The 19,571-nt window shown below is 41.8% G+C and overlaps 1 protein-coding gene across 2 annotated transcripts; it reads left to right on the top strand.

Moving 5' to 3' along the window:
• Window positions 1-915: 915 nt before the first annotated feature.
• LOC105697785 lies at window positions 916-16,711 on the top strand. Of its 2 annotated transcripts, XR_002762156.1 has the most exons (6): window positions 916-1,177; window positions 1,470-5,863; window positions 5,941-6,054; window positions 9,442-9,595; window positions 15,743-15,842; window positions 16,134-16,711. XR_002762156.1 is itself a non-coding variant. In XM_012421438.1 (5 exons), exons 2-5 carry the CDS (start codon window positions 1,475-1,477, stop codon window positions 16,184-16,186), a joined length of 4,710 nt encoding a protein of 1,569 aa, XP_012276861.1. In that variant the 5' UTR covers window positions 916-1,177; window positions 1,470-1,474; the 3' UTR covers window positions 16,187-16,711. The 2 variants fall into 2 exon arrangements, 1 of the variants encoding a protein (XP_012276861.1); XM_012421438.1 differs by lacking the exon at window positions 15,743-15,842.
• Window positions 16,712-19,571: the final 2,860 nt, after the last annotated feature.

Here is a 19,571-nt window from a genome sequence, read left to right as displayed (position 1 = left end):
GACATTCTCTCCAGGCAATTAGCTTACCTCCCTAGCTATATTTAAAAAATCAACCTCACTCATTCCAACACACTCACTCCACGATTCTCTCTCATTCCACCCGGGGACAAATAGCCTAATCTAGGGAGGACATCCCGGGATGCCTCCGACCCCCGAGTTCAAATCTCTCACATACATCTTTCATCGATTGCCATCGTTAATCGAATTTAAACAAATTAAATGGATAGGTGCAATTGGAATCAAGATGGCAACCGAAAGAACTTACACAATTATTTTACCGCGCCCTCTGGCCCTTAACCGTTTGGCTCTGGCTGCGATTTCTTTCGGAGGAGTTACAGGGTTTTGGAGTTTTTGTGAGGAGTTCATCATTTTTTCAGCTTGATGGGGAAGGTTGTTCTGCTTCAATTGATCTCTCGAGCTAGTGGCTGCGATTTTTTTCGGAAGAGATACAGGGTTTTGGAGTTTTTGTGAGGAGTTCTTCACTTTTTCAGCCGGTTCTCCAGCTGCCCAGAGTTGTAACAGGTGGCAAGTGCATTAGCCGTCTGCATCCTCCACCGGAGGTCGAACAGGGCGCGGTCGCTCGATCCTTCCCGTGAATCTCTCAACTCATCTTTGATTTGGCAGAGATGAGTTGGGAGATTGCCATTATGGTAAGCCACCACCGTCAACTGCCGCATGGCATTACCATCACGAATACGTGAGCCGCTAACGGCAACTGGTAGATGGCACAGCCATTGCGATTGCGCGAGCCCCTACCAGAAATTCGTTGCGCCGCCCTTGGGGGCAAAAAACGGTGAAAACTAACGTACGAAACCAGAGGGCAGCACACGATGCGATCGCGCGCCCTGCCCGTGAGCAATCTCCCAACTCATCTCTGCATATATCGTGCATTTGCGACATCCGCCATATTGGAAACGTAAAATTCTAACCAATTTTGAAAGCAAGCCCAAATCGATTTGTTATTCCATACAAATATTTACGTGTTTACATATTTGCTGAAAGATGTCTATGACCTAGCGGATGCCGTATATCGTACATCTACGGCATCCTTCATATTGGAAGCGTAATTTATTGTTTTTCTACGATTTTCTAGGGTAAATTACGGGTTTACGTCATATACGTCAAAAACCTCGAAAAACGCAAAATTGCCTAACCCTCGTCGAGTCCCAATTATTCGGTATGTAGTTCATATATACGTAGCGCAGTATTGCAGTATATGTATGTATGTACATTACGACTAATGAAATTCGGACACGGTATAGATTCTTCGATTATGATTCCTGATAATTTTTAATTGATATTGTGAGCAAAAAAGATAATTTTTTTAATATTACAGAGGTTACTTTTAAATCCTATGATTTGCCGTTTTTTTGTCTGAAACTGTCATTAGACTGCATAAGATATCAAGTATAATATGATTTGTTTATAAGGCTCTTTGCCGAAAGATGACGTTTTTACCATTTTTACAGTTGGAATGAAGCGTGATAAAAATTTCCTGATTAAAGTTGAATGGTATTCGGTGCATAACACCGTTAAGGATCGATTGATCAATGGATCTTTAGTGTGCGATTTTAGTGCTTCTAATCGGATCTTAAAAAGAACAAAGATGTTGAACCATGTATTGAAAGAATGTCCTCGTTTGAAAAAGTATCAGCAGTACAAAGACATTATATCACAGCTGCGTAAGCATGTTTCAGACAATAGCGAAACCGATGACAGACATGTTCCATGTGCCGACTTTGGTAACAAAATTAATGGAAGTTTTGACAATTCTGTTCACAAGATTGATTTTGATAATAATGTTTCATGCAATAATGCCAATGTTTCTTATCAGAATGATGATCAAAGCATGATACAGGATAATCGTGAGAAATTGAGATTTCAATGTAATTCAAAACCCGAAACAACATCACATGAGATATGCCAGGCAAAAGTGCATAAGCAAAGGTATAAATTCTTACAAACAAGTAGAGATACAACTTCATATTTACCTGTATCTGTTCATACAATTGATGCTGAAAATAGTGATTGGAATAAAAATGAGATTCTTCCCTTTCAAAGCACCAAAAACGATCCAAAAATGTTTAAGCAGACGAAAAAAGGTATGAGGACTATGAATCATTCTTATGAGAAGATATCTGTTGAGAAGGACAAGTTAAATAAGCAAATGCCATTAGGAAGCATTTCTGATTTAATTGAGAACAATCAAAGGAAAATAACATTCTATTTTAATAAAAAACCTTGCTCCGACTACTGTCATGACAGATTACTGTCAAAAACCCATGCTAATTCAGTAGAGAAAAAACAAAGGAAAATAACATTCTATTTTAAGAAAAAGCTCTACACTGAATGTCATGATAATAAGATAGAAGAAAGAACTCTGGGACAAAAATCAGAGTTGAATTTTGCAAGCAAAGGATGCAATGTATCCAATAAGAATTTATCTCATGAAATACCCTGCAAAGAATTGAACAAAAATAATGAAGTGGCTAAAGTGAATATTACTAGCATTGAAGTGAATTCAAATCAATTTTTGGAAAAGCAAAAACATAACATAAGAGAATTAAATGAGATAAATGAAATGGGAGAAACATTTCAACAAAATATACAGAACAATGACACAATGACAAAATACAAAGAAGAAAATAAACGTGTTTCTACAGACTTATGTGACTATAATTTACATAGTTTATATAGAGAGCAAAGCCTATCCACTTTGTTCAGTGAAATATCTACCGCCGAGAGTACACGAGTATGTGAGAGTAATTCTAGTATTATTAAATCAATTTGTAAAGATGTGCAAGAATTGATGCTGCAGAATTATATGCCTGGTCTAGGAAATTCAGGAATTAAAGATAATTCTGAAAACCATCATTCAAATGATTATAGAAGAAACATAGAGAAAACTCCTTTAACTGTAAATATGTGCAAAAATAAGACCATACAAAACACATCACATCGATTGAACACTGGAAATTTAGATTCAGTTTTCACATATGGCTGCTGTAATGCACCAATGCAAATATGTGGAAAACATTCTGGAGTGATTAATGGAAAAATGTTAAGAGAAAATGGGAATCATCAAATTATTCAGAGAGATCAATCATTACATGAAAGTATTAATATGATTCCTAATATGAAGATCGAAGAAAATCATTTGGCAAAAATACAAGACAATATTGAAGTGCCAATCCAGCAACACAAGACTAACAACAAAGCGAGTCCTTTACATATAACACCATTTAATGAAGGTCCAATTATGGGGCACAATTCAAATAATGTGCAACTGAAAAAGATACTTCCAAAAATTATTAATAAAGATATTATTTTAACAAATTCGAAAATAGTGCCATTTGATCAACAGAATAATAATGAGATTCGTCCAGTTTTGCATAAATGTAATACGTTGCATACTAAATTTATGAATCAGAAGGGCGTCATTAATAAAAACAGCAAAAAAGGCGACAATGTTATAATGACTTCAACTGCTCAAGAAATAAAAAAGTTAAACAGATATAATTTATCTTTGGGATGTGACATGAGATTCAGTAATGATGAAATATATTTAAGTAAGAAAAATGATAAGAAAATAGTAGGGAGCAATATTGATGCTTCAACGACCACTGATGATTATAGAGCAATTACAGAAATTCAGCCAGGCGAATATTTGGAGAAAGGTAAATTAAGTAAACCCCAAGAATCTGCTAGAGCCATCAGCAGTGGTGAAAAACAAGTAACTGACAAAAAAGAATACTCTTTTAATAAATTGAACAAAAATGATGTATCTGATGCAATGTTTATGATCAGACATCATTCTAATAATAATGATAACAAAACTGATGGGACATTTGATCATGGGAGGAAATTAAAGAAGCGGAAGAAAAAAGAGGAAGTACTTCAATTTGTCTTAGGATGTCAAGACGAAAACGAAATACAAGGTTCTGAACAGGGTGTAATAAAAAAACAAAAAGAGAATTCTTTGTACCTAAACACTGAAGTAAAGAAGAAATCTCTTGAAAAGAAGAATAAGTCCATGAGACACTGTGTTAATAATGATGATGTTAATAAAACTGACGAGATATGTAATAATGAGAGAAGATTGAAGAAACGCAAGAGAAAAGAAGAAACATTTCAAAATGTCTTAGGATGTGAAGAAGAAACATACCAAGATTCAGGACATGCAGTTGCGATGAAACAAACTGGGAACTATCTGTGTGAAAACATTGAAGGGGAGAAGAAATCTGAAAAGGAAAGTAAGTACTTTGGACATAGTTCAAGTAATGACGATATTCAAAATATTGACGAAACATTTTGTAATGAAAGAAAATTGAAGAAACTAAAGTTGATAGGAGAAGTGTTTCAAAATATCTTAGGATGTGAAGAAGAAAAAGAGTTACAAGATCTGAGACATACAGTTGTGCAGAAACAAACGGAAAACTTGTTGTATCTGAAAACTGACAAGAAGAAGAAGCCACATGAAATGGAAAAGAAGAACTTCGGACACTGTTGGAATAACAATGATAATAGCATGACCGATGAGACTGTAAGTAATGAAAGAAATTTAAAGAAACGGAAAAGGGAAAAAGAAGTGTTTCAAAAGGTCTTAGAATTTGAAGCAGAAAAAAAATTTAAAAATTCTGAAAATGAGGTTATAGAGAAGGAAAAACCAAACCTTCTGCATTTACAAACTGAACTAAATAAGAAACATCCCAAAAAGGGAAATAAGAATCTCAGACATTGTATTAATACTAATGATACTGAAAAAGCTGGTGGAATATGTAATGATGAAAGAAAAGGAAAGAGGAAGGAACGGAAGAGTAAAGAAGTATTTCAATATAGTTTAGAGAGTAAACCAGAACATAAATTAGAAAATTCTGGAAATGGAGTTATGGAAGAAGAAAAGGAGAAACATTTGCATCTATCGACTGAAGTAAAACAGAAACCCCTTGAAAAAGAAAATAAACATTCAAGATACTATTCTAATAATAATGATTTTCAAAAAACTGATGAGACATGTGATAATGAAAGGAAATTGAAGAAACGGAAGAAAAAAGAAGTGTTTCAAAATGTTTTAGGATGTAAACCAGGAAAAGAATTAAAAAATTCTGTAAATGCAACAATGGAGGAACAAAATGAAAAATCGCTCCTACAGAACACTGACGGGAAGAGAAGAACTTTTGAAAAGGAATCTAAGGACAACAGCCAATGTGTTAATAATAATGATACTCAACAAAATGAAGTCGTTTTTAATAATGCCAGGGAATTAAAGAAGCAGGACAGAAAAGAAGTGCTCCAAAATCTTTTTGCTTGCAAACAAGAAAAAAAATCAAAGGAGTTTGAGAATGCAGTTTTAGACAATGAAAACGAAAACTGTCTGCTTCTAAAAACTGAAGTAAAGAAGAAATGTCGGGAAGGAAAGGAAAACAGGGATGCCAGACATTGGTCTGATAATTATATTCAAAAAATTGATGAGACGATTATTAATGTAAGAAAATTAAATAAACGGAAGCTGAGGAATGAAGAAGTATTTCAAAATGTCTTAGGATGTGAAGAAAGAAAAGAATTACAAGGTTCTGGAAATGCATTTATGGAGAAACAAATAGAAAACTCTCTATATCTAAACACCGAAAGGAAGAAAAAATCACTTGAAAAAGGAAACAAGTACTTTGGGCAACATTCTATTAATAACACATTCATAATCAATGAGAACAAATCTCTGATATTCACCCCGCAATCTTCCCATGCGAGAAATAGTAAAAGTTTGAATTCAACAAAAGAAACGAACGTTACATTTGGAAATAACGAGGAATCTCTAAGCATTTCTGATAGGACAGAAATAGCTGAAACTTTACGTCCTCGCAATGTACGTTAACAGAATTTTGTAAGATATCAAAATATTGAGTGACTTTCTAATTTAATACATTTTTACAATTATTGCAGATCCAAGAGCTAATCGTTAGTGAGTCCTTAATACACACGAATGCAGAGCCCTCATTAACATTAAATGATATTTCTGATGATGAAGACGTTTGGCTTTTTGAAATACCTAAAACGGTTAGTCGATTTTATATAAATATTTTATTTCAAAGCAGCACAGGCTAGTATGTTATTTGTTTAAATTTTCTGTTTTCCGTAGTAAAAAGTATTAATGTCCTTTAGAGTACAATTTACATTTATGTTGAAAACTGGTGTTCAGGATGATTTAAACATAGTATTCTTCTAATGCTTGTAACCTTGAACAGTCAGGTAAAGCTTCTAGTTTGTAGAATACGACTACCCTACTAATACTTCTAAGGTGTGTCTCAAGTAAACACAACCAGCGGTTTGTATGTTTAAATATATTACTCTGAAATGTTCTATTATCAGGTCAAGCTCTTCAGATCTTTTTTTTTTCTTTGAGTCTGCTCCAGATGCTGCTTGTTTTTCTGCAGGATTGATTGAATGGAGATATATGTTATACCCTACAAGAACACTTCCGTATAAAAAAACCTTGCCAAGTGGTCATTGCGACATCGTCGTTGCGAATCCCCATTTTGAAAAATACGAGTATTTAGACCTACATTGTGCTTCTGCCTACAAATATACAGAAATCAAAGCACAATGCCAAGTACATACGTCTAGAAGTATCTGCTTCTTATATAATCTGGCATTAGTTTATCATTCTTTTTTCATTTAGGAACTTTAATGTCTTCACTAGTTTTATGTTATTACTGCAAATTACATTTAAGTTTAATGATCATCATTTTTTATTATGTACAATGTTAAGTGATTTCTTATCGAGTACTACTTGGCGGGTCCATATTTTACAAAAACAAAATTATTTTTATATGTTTAACATTTGACACTGAATAGGGGCCTCGTGACTGAAATCGTTGTAAATGGATAGCATGTCGATAAATTAATTGTGCAGAACATGTGCAACTATACATGCTGTAAGGCTGTGCTAGGATTTTGTGGAGTAATAACATGGAATCAACTTCATAAACGTCTCGGTCTGCTCAATGTATTGTGACATTTTTTGCGCGGACCCGCCAAGTAGTACTCGATAAGAAATCACTTAACATTGTACATAGTAAAAAATGACAATCATTAAACTTAAATGTAATTTGCAGTAATAACATAAAACTAGTGGGCATTAAAGTTCCTAAATGAAAAAAGAATAATAAACTAATGCCGTATTATATAAGAAGTAGATACTTCCAGACGTATGTACTTGACTTTGTGCTTTGATTTCCGTATTTTTTGTAGGTAGAAGCACAATGTAGATGTAAATACTCGTATTTTTCAAAATGGGGATTCGTAACGACCATCTGGCCATTACCACTTGGGGGAGGTTTTTTTTACAGGGATGGATTTTTGTAGGGTATTTTACAAGTTGTTGTTTTCCTATAAAATGTATAATTTTTTATACATCATTGATAGGGCTAGTTGACGTCCAAAGTTGATATAGTGATCCACTCGTGATTAGTTCCAATGTTACGCTCTCAATTAAAAACATTTGTGTGCTGAAAATGGTAAAAACAATATGTTTTTAATACTTCATTAAAAAAATGTCATATAATGGGGTAGATGATCAAATTTAAGCTGTCACTTTTCGGGGTAGATATCACTTGAATTAAGAGAATCCCCTTTCTAAATTTTTACCAAACTGTTATCTGTGGAATTGTTATAAAATGTTGAACTGAATACTCCTACTATACGTACTTAAAAGTTTAATTCGAATCAGAAATAGATTGTCGATTGTTCGCCCGTGCAAAGCGATGACAACTTTTTCGCAAACGGTTCGTACGATTTTGACGTACGGAGTGCTGCCCCGTCAGTTTGCTCTTACGAATCTGCACATTGAACGACATCGAATTCGGGCCATGCGTTCGCGAAAAATGTCGATCTCGCCCGTGCAAAGCGATGACAACTTTTTCGCGAACGGCTCGTACGAGTTTGACGTGCAGAGTGCTGCACCGTCAGTTTGCTCTTACGAATCTGCATATTGAACGACATCGAATTCGGGCCATGCGTTCGCGAGAAACGTTGATCTCGCCCGTGCAAAGCGATGACTACTTTTTAAAGTAAAACACTCACATTCCCATTCGTAACGAACCCCACGGTTCTGCCGTGCCGAGAAGGGCGTAAGGTCCTCGCGGAGCTGAGTGGCCGGTCGGCTACGCCCGGGTGGCGCTGATCTAGGAGCCTGGTCTTCGTGCCCGTACTGCCGGATCCCGGAAGCCCGCGGCGCGTTCGCGCGCGCCTGGCGCCCCGACAAATAAATCGGGCTCACCGGAAGGGCCAAATATCGGGCTCGACCCCTTTCTCTACCAAGCTCCGCGCTCGCGCGCTGCTAGAGGTGCATCTATCTTATGGCGCATGCCTTGACGATGCAGTCCGCCTCTATCAGTGGACCCTTCTTGACTATTGATCCCCTAAGGCAGAAATCGAAATGCGGCAGTGGGCGGATCGCGCCCTCCGCGAGGGAGAAGGCGGTCGGCAGGCCCCCGCGCCCGCCCCTCAAGTGCAACGTAGCGCACTTGAGGGGGTTGAAGCGGAGGCCCAACGACCGCGCCTCTCCCTCCATACTTGCTAGGAAGGATCTCATCCCCTCCAGAGTTTCTGCCAACAACGCAATATCGTCAGCACAAGGCAGGGTGGTCACCACAGATTGCCCGAACAGGCCATAACCCAGCCCGGAGCTGTGTGCTTTACGGAGAACGGAGTCGACGGTCAAAAGAGGAGAGACCGTAAACCTAATATTTCTACTATACTGCATAATTTATCGCCACTTATTACTTTACAAATATATACGCATTTGTTTATTCAGATATTTGCCCTCAGGGGGTTTCCCCCCGCGGGTAATACATCAGATTTGTACATATTAAAATGTGTTGTTCAGGATAAAACGCAGCCACAGCCACGTCAATTAAATTTATTGCGAAATATGTTGTCGATTTATTTCTATTTTATCGCGCGAAAAAAAAAATGTGTTGCTCTTATACTTTTCCGTAAAACGGTGCCCATGCCAACGTTACATAAACGTAGCACTGCCACGTTATAAAAATAATATTTAAGTAAATGTTCATCGTTGAATTATATACAAGAATTTATTGCTAATTAATTGGTCTTAGAAAAACACAATTTTGAATACTTTGTATAACTCTCAATGTAGTATACCATCATGTATGACAATTGTCGTAGCGTGGCGAAACAAAATTAACAAAATAGAATGATTCCTTCACGTGCGAATTAATGCAAATTAATTGCTCTTAGAAAAACCCAATTTCGAATTTTTGCACAACTACTAAGGTATACTACCTTAGTATGCCAACCCTTAGAACATTCATATATAAATGCTTTCCGTTAATTTTGTTTAATGAACTCAATAGCATATGAAAAATTGATAATTTCAGTTGTGCATTTTAATAATGATGTATTGTTTCCATTCATCCATAGATTCATCATCAAAAATTCAAAGGAAGGAAAATTATAATCAAGGAAAACAATCTGGTGAAAATTGGAGAAGAAAAATATAATGCTTTATGCATAGACGTTAGGAAAGCCTCTTGTGTTGTTAATAGTGGCACGCATAAAAACCAGTACAAAACAGGTAAGAAAACAAATTTCAGATATTTTTATGAGCGGTGCGTAGCGTAGGTCTCTCGTGGTGGATGATGATAATTCAAAAAATTCAAAAAACTTAATTGGTTATTAATCTATAGACCTGTGGCTATAATTGGTACTAGAATGAAGTAAAAAATTTGAAAATTACAAAATTGAGCCAGTTTTTAAAATTAATTTGAAACTCGTATTTTTTTCGATGAATTTAGCTTGAGCAAACAAAACCGGGGGCCCACAATCCGGTACCGGCCCGGGCGACGAAGCGCGCGCTCGCGCTCAAAGGGACCATGCGCGCGGCGAAGCGCACGGAAAAAAACGGTGGCTTTAGACAGCCAAAAATCCAAAACGCAAAAATCCAAAACGCGACTATATATTCGATTGGCCTAGCCCGGGCATATGGGCGGGGCTACGGCTCCAAGTCGGCCAGCTGTGTGGTCGCACCCTAAACCAAGGGGAGGTGGCTGTCCTTCTGACGGCCCCTGAATTGATACCCGGTTCGCCGGAGCGTTGGCCGGCGTTTTCCGGCCCTGTCCCGCTTGGTCGGCCGGCTTGTCGCCCTTCGGGGCGGTGGCCTGGCTCCTGGGGGGGGATATAGCCGCCTAACTGCCCCCCATGAGAAAACTGAAGGTGATATATCTTCGATTATAAGGTTGGGCTCGACTACGGGACAAGAATAGCAATCAAATTAAAGACAACGCGAAAATTAAGAATGGCACGCAAGTATCTACGCGAAACTAAATTAAATTGGAAAACCTCAGACGACTAAATTCACAAAGAACATATTTAAACGGTGAACAGACGCCAGCAAAATATATTGACGGTTTCCGCAAGTAAGGCAGCGATAACACAAAAAATATAAGAAAAAAAAGCGCAAGAAAAGGCAGCAATTTCAAAATATCAGCACTAACACTTGACGCGAAATACAAAAAATTTCGGATATATTAAATTTTCATAAATTACATTTGCTCTGAAGTAATTAGGATCCAACTAAATCTTATCGGATCACAAAGCTAAGATATCAAAATAGTCGAAAATCCGGACATATAATCACTTATCGATTTATAAATGGAACAGTGAAATCGAAGGCAGGCACGGTTACATAAGAAATTTCCAGCTCGAAAAGAGGGGATTACGGGGGGGTTCGCTTTTCGCGAAGATGGAATTTAATTCAACGGGAGTTTGCACTTCGCGAAAACATATTTTAATTCAATAAGGTTCGCATTTCGCGAAACAAGGGAAATTGACTGAAAATTCGCACTTCGCGAAAAATGACATACTTTAATTATGATTAGCACCTCGCGAAGAGGGTAATTATTTAACCAAACTCGCACATCGCGATAACGGAATTTAAGTTCGCACTTCACGAAAACAAAAGGAAATTAACTGAAGTTCGCACTTCGCGAAACATAAAGGAAATTAACGTGTCGACCGCTCAAGACAACATTCTCGAGTTCGGGTCGACACGGCTTCTTGATCCGACCGAGGAGAGAGGCAGCAAAGAGATATTTTACTTCAAAAAGGCCGCTCACACGAGACTTTGGCCAAAAAATATAAAAGGGGCCGCTCACACGAGACTTTGGCCGCGATAATATACTGAGGCCTCTCACACGAGACTTGACCGTCAATATCGGAAAATGGTCGCTCACACGATACTTTGGCCGCAAAAATATAAAAGGGGCTGCTCACACGAGACTTTGGCCGCAAAAATATAAAAGGGGCTGCTCACACGAGACTTTGGCCGATTAGACGCGGAAGGGCCGACCACGTGGCGCGCGTCTCGACGACGGGTTACCCGGGGAAAACGCGAAACCGGAAATCTATCAAAAAAATCTACACAATCTAATCAATTTATTGCACGCTCAAACCTCGAGCTCGGCGAGTACGACAGCTCCCTCGATGGACGTCCACCGTAGGCAGCAATGCTCCCCGGTATCGACGGTGTGGTGTCGAGATAGCGGTGCAGGGGAACGGCGAGAAGGCAGCGGACACGTCTTCTTCGCTCGACGCTCGTAGACCAAGAAGACCGGGTCCTCGCCGTCGTCCTCTGGGAAGGCTCGACGGCTCCTCGTCGGAGGCTCGTAGTTCTCGTTGATTGGCCGTCGTCGGCTGCCAAATTGCGTCGGCCAATTCACAGCGGTCGCGTTTGAAATTTTGAGGATTTTGGGTGATGACAGCCGCGGCGCAGGTTCGCGCGCCGGATTTGAAGTGGATTCCGCGGTCCAATCGGGGCGCGTGGCCATCGCGTGACATCATCTGCAGGCCAGGGACGTAGCTCCTCGGGGACTCGGTGGCGCCGGTCCTGGGCTCCCTTGAGCCAAGATTCCTCGCGATTTTACTCGGGGGTGCTGACATCCCTTGATGCAACGGCTCCCGGGTGAGGGGACCAGTGGGCCCTTCCGCCCTGGGGTCACCGCGGCCTGGCCTCGGCGTAGGAGGGCGACGCAATTGGGACCCCCCCTCACCGCCCTTTTATGGACTCCTTTGAGTCAAAGGTTACGGCGGGGGGTCCACGGTCACCGGTAATGCGCCCTCCTCCCGCCATCAGTGAGGGGCCGGAAATCCGGGTGCAGACGCGGTGACCCAGCGACGCCGCTATGGGTCGACCCTTGCCCTCAAGCACAGGGTCGCTGGTGGCTCGGTTCGGCCCTATTCCGCGCGGCCCCGGCACCCATGGGCGGCGGCGGGGCGAGGCCTCTCTGCCACCGTTGTCGTCCGCTACTGTGGTCCTTCGAGGGCCCTTGTCCCGCGCCGGATGTTGACTTCTTGCTCGCACTCGCCTCACCGCGAGGATGTCCTATCGTCTAAGCTATACACATCCACCCTCCCGGCAACCCCAACGTCAAAGGGGCCCGAAGGCCCATGACGGGCCGGGAAAAACCCGAATGCTCCGGACCGATCGACAAACCCTGGGGAGGCGCTTGCCGGGACAGGGCCTCCGCGACGCACTCCCCGAAGGGAGGCCGCTTGACCCCACCCGTTGCCCGCGGGGAACCTCGTGGAGGTCCCTCCCCTGCACCCGCGTGGTGCGAGCATCCGTGCAAGGCGCCAGCTGAGACGTAATGCTCCAGCGTGGTTTGACGAGCTTTCCAGGCTAGGTCGGGTGGGAACCCGATCCATCGGCCGAGTTGACCCGGCAAATATAGGATCGGTTATCCCACCTATCGGCCTGTACTAGCGTCGCCGGCCTTCTTATTACGGCCGGTAGGGCCGGCCCCCAACCCGCACCCGGATAAACCGAGGACACGGGACGGGTTACCCGGAGCACCTCCAGCCCTCCGGTCGAGAAGTATTCCCATGATGAGGGCCACCTTTCGCCGGTAACTCTAGGGGGAACAAGAGTGCGGTCAAACTCCGCAGAGCGAGCATCTCTCATGGTTCCCCAGTAGCCATTTGCCGTTTCGTTACGGATCCATAGGGATCCGCATCCAGCCCCACCACGAGGAGGTTTACGGATGGCTCTTGGTCGCGTGGGAGCTGCCCCTCCCCCACGTCGTTGCCTTTTGGAGGCCGGATGAAATGATACAATTAAAATTGTATACCACTGCCTTCAGAAAGGATTTTAATGCATTGCAGTATGGAGGTTTCAACATTTGGAGCCCTGGGGCGATCGCCCACCGGGTGAATCGTCACAGCATATAACACCCAATGCACTGTTACGTATACCCCGCCCGAGGGATACAAAGGGGTCACAAAAGGGCCCTATGTCCCCAATATTCTCAACCTCCGCCCTAGCTCACACCACCCCTGAGCACGAACAAGCAGATTGATATACCGGTTGGGCGTCAGGCGTCCTAGGAGGCCAAATCCTAAGGGCCCTTCGACCTCCCTTCCCTAAAGGCTTGGACTCTCCCCGCGAGAGCGAAGCCGGAAGGCGAGGCCGAAGGTTTATCTTCGGTTTCTCCGAGGCCCGTCCTCGGAGAAGACTCCCTGAGAAAATCAAATAAGCTCCCAATGAAATGGTTAATAACAATTCGATTTATTCACTCGAGATACTGATCGAATCCAAACGAAATAGACAAAAAGAATTTTAACATCGGGCCAAATGGCTGATACCCGACAATTATTCGGAGAGTAACGAATATTCAAAAACGTTTTTTCCAATTATTGTCAAGAAAGGGAGAATTCAACAAATTGCCAAAAGGCGGAAACCCGACATTAATTCGGAACAACAAGAACGCGATACGAACGCGTTGCCAAAATTTAAAGGTATTGGGAGAAATTGTCGGTCAGGAACACTGACTTCAAAGTAAGGATAAAGGGTACAGGGATTGCAAACGCAAGGGATTAAGGTGAAGTGAAACCCCCTTCAAATCAGTCGATTCGAATACAACATTTTTTTTAAGGGTATTGGACCAAACTGTCCGAAACGTTGTCACATGACTCGTGATCATCTAAGAATTGTCCTAACACATTCAAAATTTGGATTTTTGGAACAAACTTTTTGATTTAGCCCAGACCAGAACCAAAATGGCTTCGAACTCTCATATTTCGATCAATATATAATTTATCGAAATAATCGAAGGCTCCGATATGAAAAACGAAAAGGTCAGGACAATTTTACGACAATATAGAACACTGGTAATCGATAAACTCGCATTTGAACGGGATAAAGGCAATAAAAGGGTTTTATGCGCTTCTACGCTAAAACGATGGAAATACGAGGTCTCGGAGTGAAAATTTAATTGACCTGGAAATCACAGATGGCGCAGGGTGTCCCTCTGCAGTCAATTAGGGCCCCAGAAAGCACGAATCCAGAGGATTTCTGCAGTTTTACTTCGATTTCTTTATATTTATTGTACGAAAACGACAGGTGGAGTATGCCATCTGGTACAATATCCAATATAATTCGACCCAGCTGTCAATATAAAAACGAACGCCGGCAATGTAGGTATTTAGAAAAATTTTCTTTATTAACATCGATCAAGTTCCTCGGCGTGTTTCACTTTACCTTAGGGGCTATAATACACTTGCCGATAGAAGTTAAACAAGCGTCAAAAGCAATCGCGTCGTCGAGGGCGTGCAAGATAATTATAATATAATTTGGTTGCCTGTGAATTATAACCGGTTCGCTAGACAGAAATACTTAACTAATATAAGGGAAAACAAGGCGCGATCGGAAAAGTGTATATCGGTAATTTTCTTTCGCCGGGAACGACGGGGGATCGTAGGATCGCGGATCTATCCCGAGTCTATCTTCCGATTGTGTGATAACCGACCTGTTCGGTCTCCCTAAGGATGTACGGTGGCTGTCGATACCTAAATCCGATCAGTTTCCTACACCGAGACAGAATTCTAACAGTCGGGAAGTCCCGAGGACGCGTACTTTCCGAACGGTGGTCAAACGTCTTCCAAGCTCAATCGACGCTGTTTTCGGGTGTTTATATACTGTGATAAGAGCGTCGCTCGCAGGTGGGGTCGACGGACTTTCGCATAAGGCGTCGCCGTGCGCGGTCAAACGCCGATTGTTGCCCTGTCGATTTTGCAGAATTGCATCTTTGAATCGGCAGCTCTGTCTGAGGTTAGTGAACTGGTGAATTTATAAGGTTTTTGAAAAATAGGGCCTACTTCCGTAACAGTGTCAATATTAAAATTGGTATTGAAAAGAAAGTGAATTAATTGTATATGATGCAAAGGAAACGGCACTTCTGCCGAGTTATACCTATAAAAATGCCGTAAATGTTATCGATGTTTGTTAACTCCTTGCCCTACGATTTAAGTTCCAACAGCGTGGGCCCGAATCGATGTTTGTATTTAGCCCGACCGATGTACCACTGGCCAGGCTCGTGATAATCAGTTTTGGCCCGAATACCTGACCACGAGTCTCACATGTGGTTGTAGGGCAAAGGGTTAACCTGATCTGACAAGCAATAACCTAAAAATAGGAGTGTTTAATCTGGAATTGTCCTTGATGTTTGTTAACCTGAAAATTCATTCATTTCATCCATCGTCGAGATATAGTGGAAACGACACCTGCGCCCATGGCCGGAGTCCGACAGAGCGCGGCGCATCAACGCGTCGTTCATAAACAATCACTTTCGCCACTGTTATTGACTGCTTTTTCACCACGACGCGTTGACGCGCTGAAATCTATTTGACAACCAACGCATTTGGCGGACTCCTGCCTTACGTATTACAGCAGTTTACCACAGCGCTGCGTGCGGCCACTGAATGAAACTGTAGAGGAATGCGATTGCGACGAAAGGAATACGGGCAGAAGACGATGATGAATACGTCAAGTGAGCAAAACGTGATCTTGAATATTTTCAGACTAGCGTAGCGTATAGCGGATGCTGTGGAAAAGTCCGAAAAAATTACAGGGTCTTTAAAACGAAAAGTACTTTCATTGTGCCAAATATAGGTCCATGATAAGTTCTCTTAATTGAGAAATAAATATTTATCGAATTGGTGCCGAATTTTTGCGTTAAGTTTTCGGTGCCGTTCGTGCAGACCTTCAAATGTTTTTGGCGCGAATTTCTACCGAGTTTTCCGATACCATGATTTTATATAATACGTTTATTTATTTTCAGTTAACATCAAGCCAGTCGGCTCAATCTTGATTAGAAAGAAACCTATAAAATGACCGACTTTTATGACGATATCAGCCATCATAGCATCATTCCAAAGAGATTTATAATTCCTGAAGAACTGGACAGCTAAACATGTATCGTAGCATCCTGGAAACCCAAATAATTAGTTGAAAGTTATGTCTTTAAGAAACAGACCGAATTTTGATGAGTTATAGACAAGAATCAGTGGTGCGAAAAGAAATAAAAGAAATAAAACGTTCACTAACGATAAAATAGAAGTTAACCCTTAGCGCTCCGTTGGCTCCGCTACGGAGACATTCGTCATAACATTACGAAACTTGCGGAGCGCTAAGGGTTAAATAACTTTCCATGATATCTATAAAAGAAGAAGCAATGTCAAATAAAACCAATTGTTTATAGTTACAAGTTGGAATAATACCATTATGTTTACAATGATATACGAATTTTTATGTACATTTTGTATAAAAATATCTTCTTTACATATGTAACAAGTTGTAATAATTGTCTTTCGTTTTGTTGAATGTATAATAAATTCTACCATTCCTTTTTCTTTCAAATACAGTACATTTATCCTAGTCATTTATTTTTAATAAACTGCTTCAAATATATATTATTAAGTATAAGAACAACATTTAAACAGAACTGGTAGTCACGATTTATTCAGCGCTATCCTTGTCGAAAAAGGAACCGAAAAGTCCTGTAGTATTTTTTCCTATAGTGCATAAATTTCCTGCAATAACTACTTGAAGCGTAGCCAATCAATCGCGTTCCCCAACGGAAGGTATAGCGGCGAGGACGCTGGTAAGGCTACTACGCCGCAGGCAGCCGAACGCAGCCCTAGACTAGACAGCTCTTACCTAACTAAGTTCGAGAGGGGATTAGGTAGCATCGTCACAAAAGGGGTTTGATCCCGCCGTGATCAGATACGGTTCACTTCACCTGTCCTGAGCTCGGACCGCATCTCACACTGCTCTCGGAGTTTTGGACGCCAGGCATCCTTGGGTGCCAAGGAAATTTTCCTTCGGCTCGAGCCCGGACGGACAGGGATGGACGGCCAGGAGTCAGGAAAAATCCCCTGCGTTATACGGAGAAGGGGTGGGTAAGGTCGATTACCAAACGTAAAGAAATGTCTATTTAGTCGAATTTCGTGGTAACAGGAAGTTTATTGGCGGACGGTTACTCCCGCGAAAATAAAATAAAAAATGAATGCAAACGCCGCTTTGACGCCTTATGCCCGATTTTTTTTTCACCTACGGATAAGTTCCCGACAAAGTTATCATGAAGATATCTGGGAGAGATCTTTCAATTCGGTTTTCTTCACTTCCAGTTAAGAGTTATCCGCCGGATAAAGCTATCCGGTAGTTCGAGTAGGAGATATTTGGCCGATACCTCCTCCAGTGCCCTCAGTGGGAGCCCTTGGAAATGTTTTGTATAACCCGTAGATCAGGAACGGATATAATCTAGCAAATTGTTAGCGTCGTACATGTCATTTATGCTCCAAATACTCAAAAGTACAGAAGAATATACAATTAATAATGGATTTATTAATGTTTAATATTGATATTTTTTCGGATGACGACGTTGATGATTTATTACTGGAAGAAATCGAACGAAGACTGTACGTTTTACGAAACAGGCCACTACATTTTGAAATTTGGGATGACGCCGATTTCTACTCACGATTTCGCTTGAAAAAGCCGAAATATTAACGTTACTTCAAAGCATTGAAGAACACTTATTACTATTGTAGAATAAGTAAGTATATTACGTTAACAGAATTTCTCGGCGTATGTTTCATTTTATTAAACTATTTTTAAATTATTTTGCCTGCCTGCTTACATCTAGACATTCACTCAAAACAACTGAGCTACCTCCCTAGCTATATCTAAAAGAAAAAACACATTCGTTCCAACACACTCACTCCACGGTTCTCTCTCATTCCACCCGGGTGCAAAAAGCCTAATCCTAGAGAGAGCATCCCGGGATGCCTCCGACACCTGAGTTCAATTTCCACATACAAACGCATTATCGATTGCCATCGCAGTTTAGATTTAAACAAATTAAGCGAATACACTCAATGGATAGCAGATGGCAATCGAAGTTTATAAATTTTACCGCGCCTTCTGACCCCGACCCGTTCGACTCGCTCCTGGAGGAGTCGAAGAGCGAGGGCCAGCAAAAGACGCGGCTAGAGAAAGATGCACCTACCGTCGCTGACGCTGAAAACATCCTAACTTTATTAATTTCAACAACGCTAAAGCGAGCTATCGACTCTACTCGACTTTTTTAATTCAGAATTTCAACAAGAGAAAAAGGCCAAGCTCAGCTCGCAGTACGGCCCCAGGGTAGTGGAAGGCTTGGCCGAAAAAACCTGCAAATCCTGAAACCAACCCCCTCGTCGAGGCGGCGACTCTAGGACGCAGGCATATCGAAGTGCCCCCTCGACTCGGGTGTGGCTCCTCGCGAGATATTTCTCCCATTTCTTTTTAACATTTTTTATTTAATCATTCGAAGAAATTCCGCGGAACCGGCGGCCTCGAAGTCGGAGGGTCATCCGACTTCCCGGCGCTCGATTAAGAATCGCGATCGGAAAATTACCGCGGATCCGGGAGAAATCTATTCCTATTCTAAAAGAACACATGAAAAACATAGAAAATCAACACGACCACTCGCAAGTCGGCGAGAGATCGTCTCGTCGACTCGCGGTCCATCGAATCAACATGTAAACATACAACCGACCTCCGTGCCGGTACGGACCTTTCGTCCTGCGGCATGAGGAGGCCGGAGGAAGGAAACATTGAGACTTACTAACGGGACGATACGTCTTTTTCTGGCGGTACTCCCCCAGGAGATCCCTCCGCAGAGACCTGGGGTTTCTGGCCTCCTCTCCATCTACCTCCCTTCGACGTTGGCTCTGGCTGCATTCCACCTTTGTGTCCGCTTCCACTGCTTTTGCTGCTTTCGCTGCAATCGTTGGATACGCTGGATACGCTGGATACGCTGCATGCTTCTACTGCCTTCGTTGACTTCCTTTTCTTTCACTGAACGATATTTTATCCATGACACTCGCGGACCGTGATCACTGTCACATCCTAATCTCATTGTCTTCGCGTCGGTTCGGAAACTGCGCGTACACCCCACCTCGTCATCTACGAAGCCTCCCTTGCACTTCGTTACGATCTTTGAATGCCGTCGATTGAGATTTATTACACCACGTTGATATAAATTTCGACCGTAGTACGCAATACGTCCTTCGCGCCCCCCGCAATATTCTTAATTTTTGACGACGTCCTATTGCGGCGAATTTTCAGGAGCAACTGGCGATCCGCCGGTCGGGCCGCAATCCCCGGCCGTGACCGACTCCGTGATTGGACGACGTCACCGGCCCAATCATGGTCCATTATCGGGCCGGTGATA

Source organism: Orussus abietinus, unplaced genomic scaffold (genome assembly GCF_000612105.2).
Source record: "Orussus abietinus isolate OABI.00-Male unplaced genomic scaffold, Oabi_2.0 scaffold221, whole genome shotgun sequence".
Taxonomy (NCBI): Eukaryota; Metazoa; Arthropoda; class Insecta; order Hymenoptera; family Orussidae; genus Orussus; species Orussus abietinus.
Note: the sequence above shows the minus strand (reverse complement) of the source record. Positions and strands in the feature narration are given on the sequence as shown.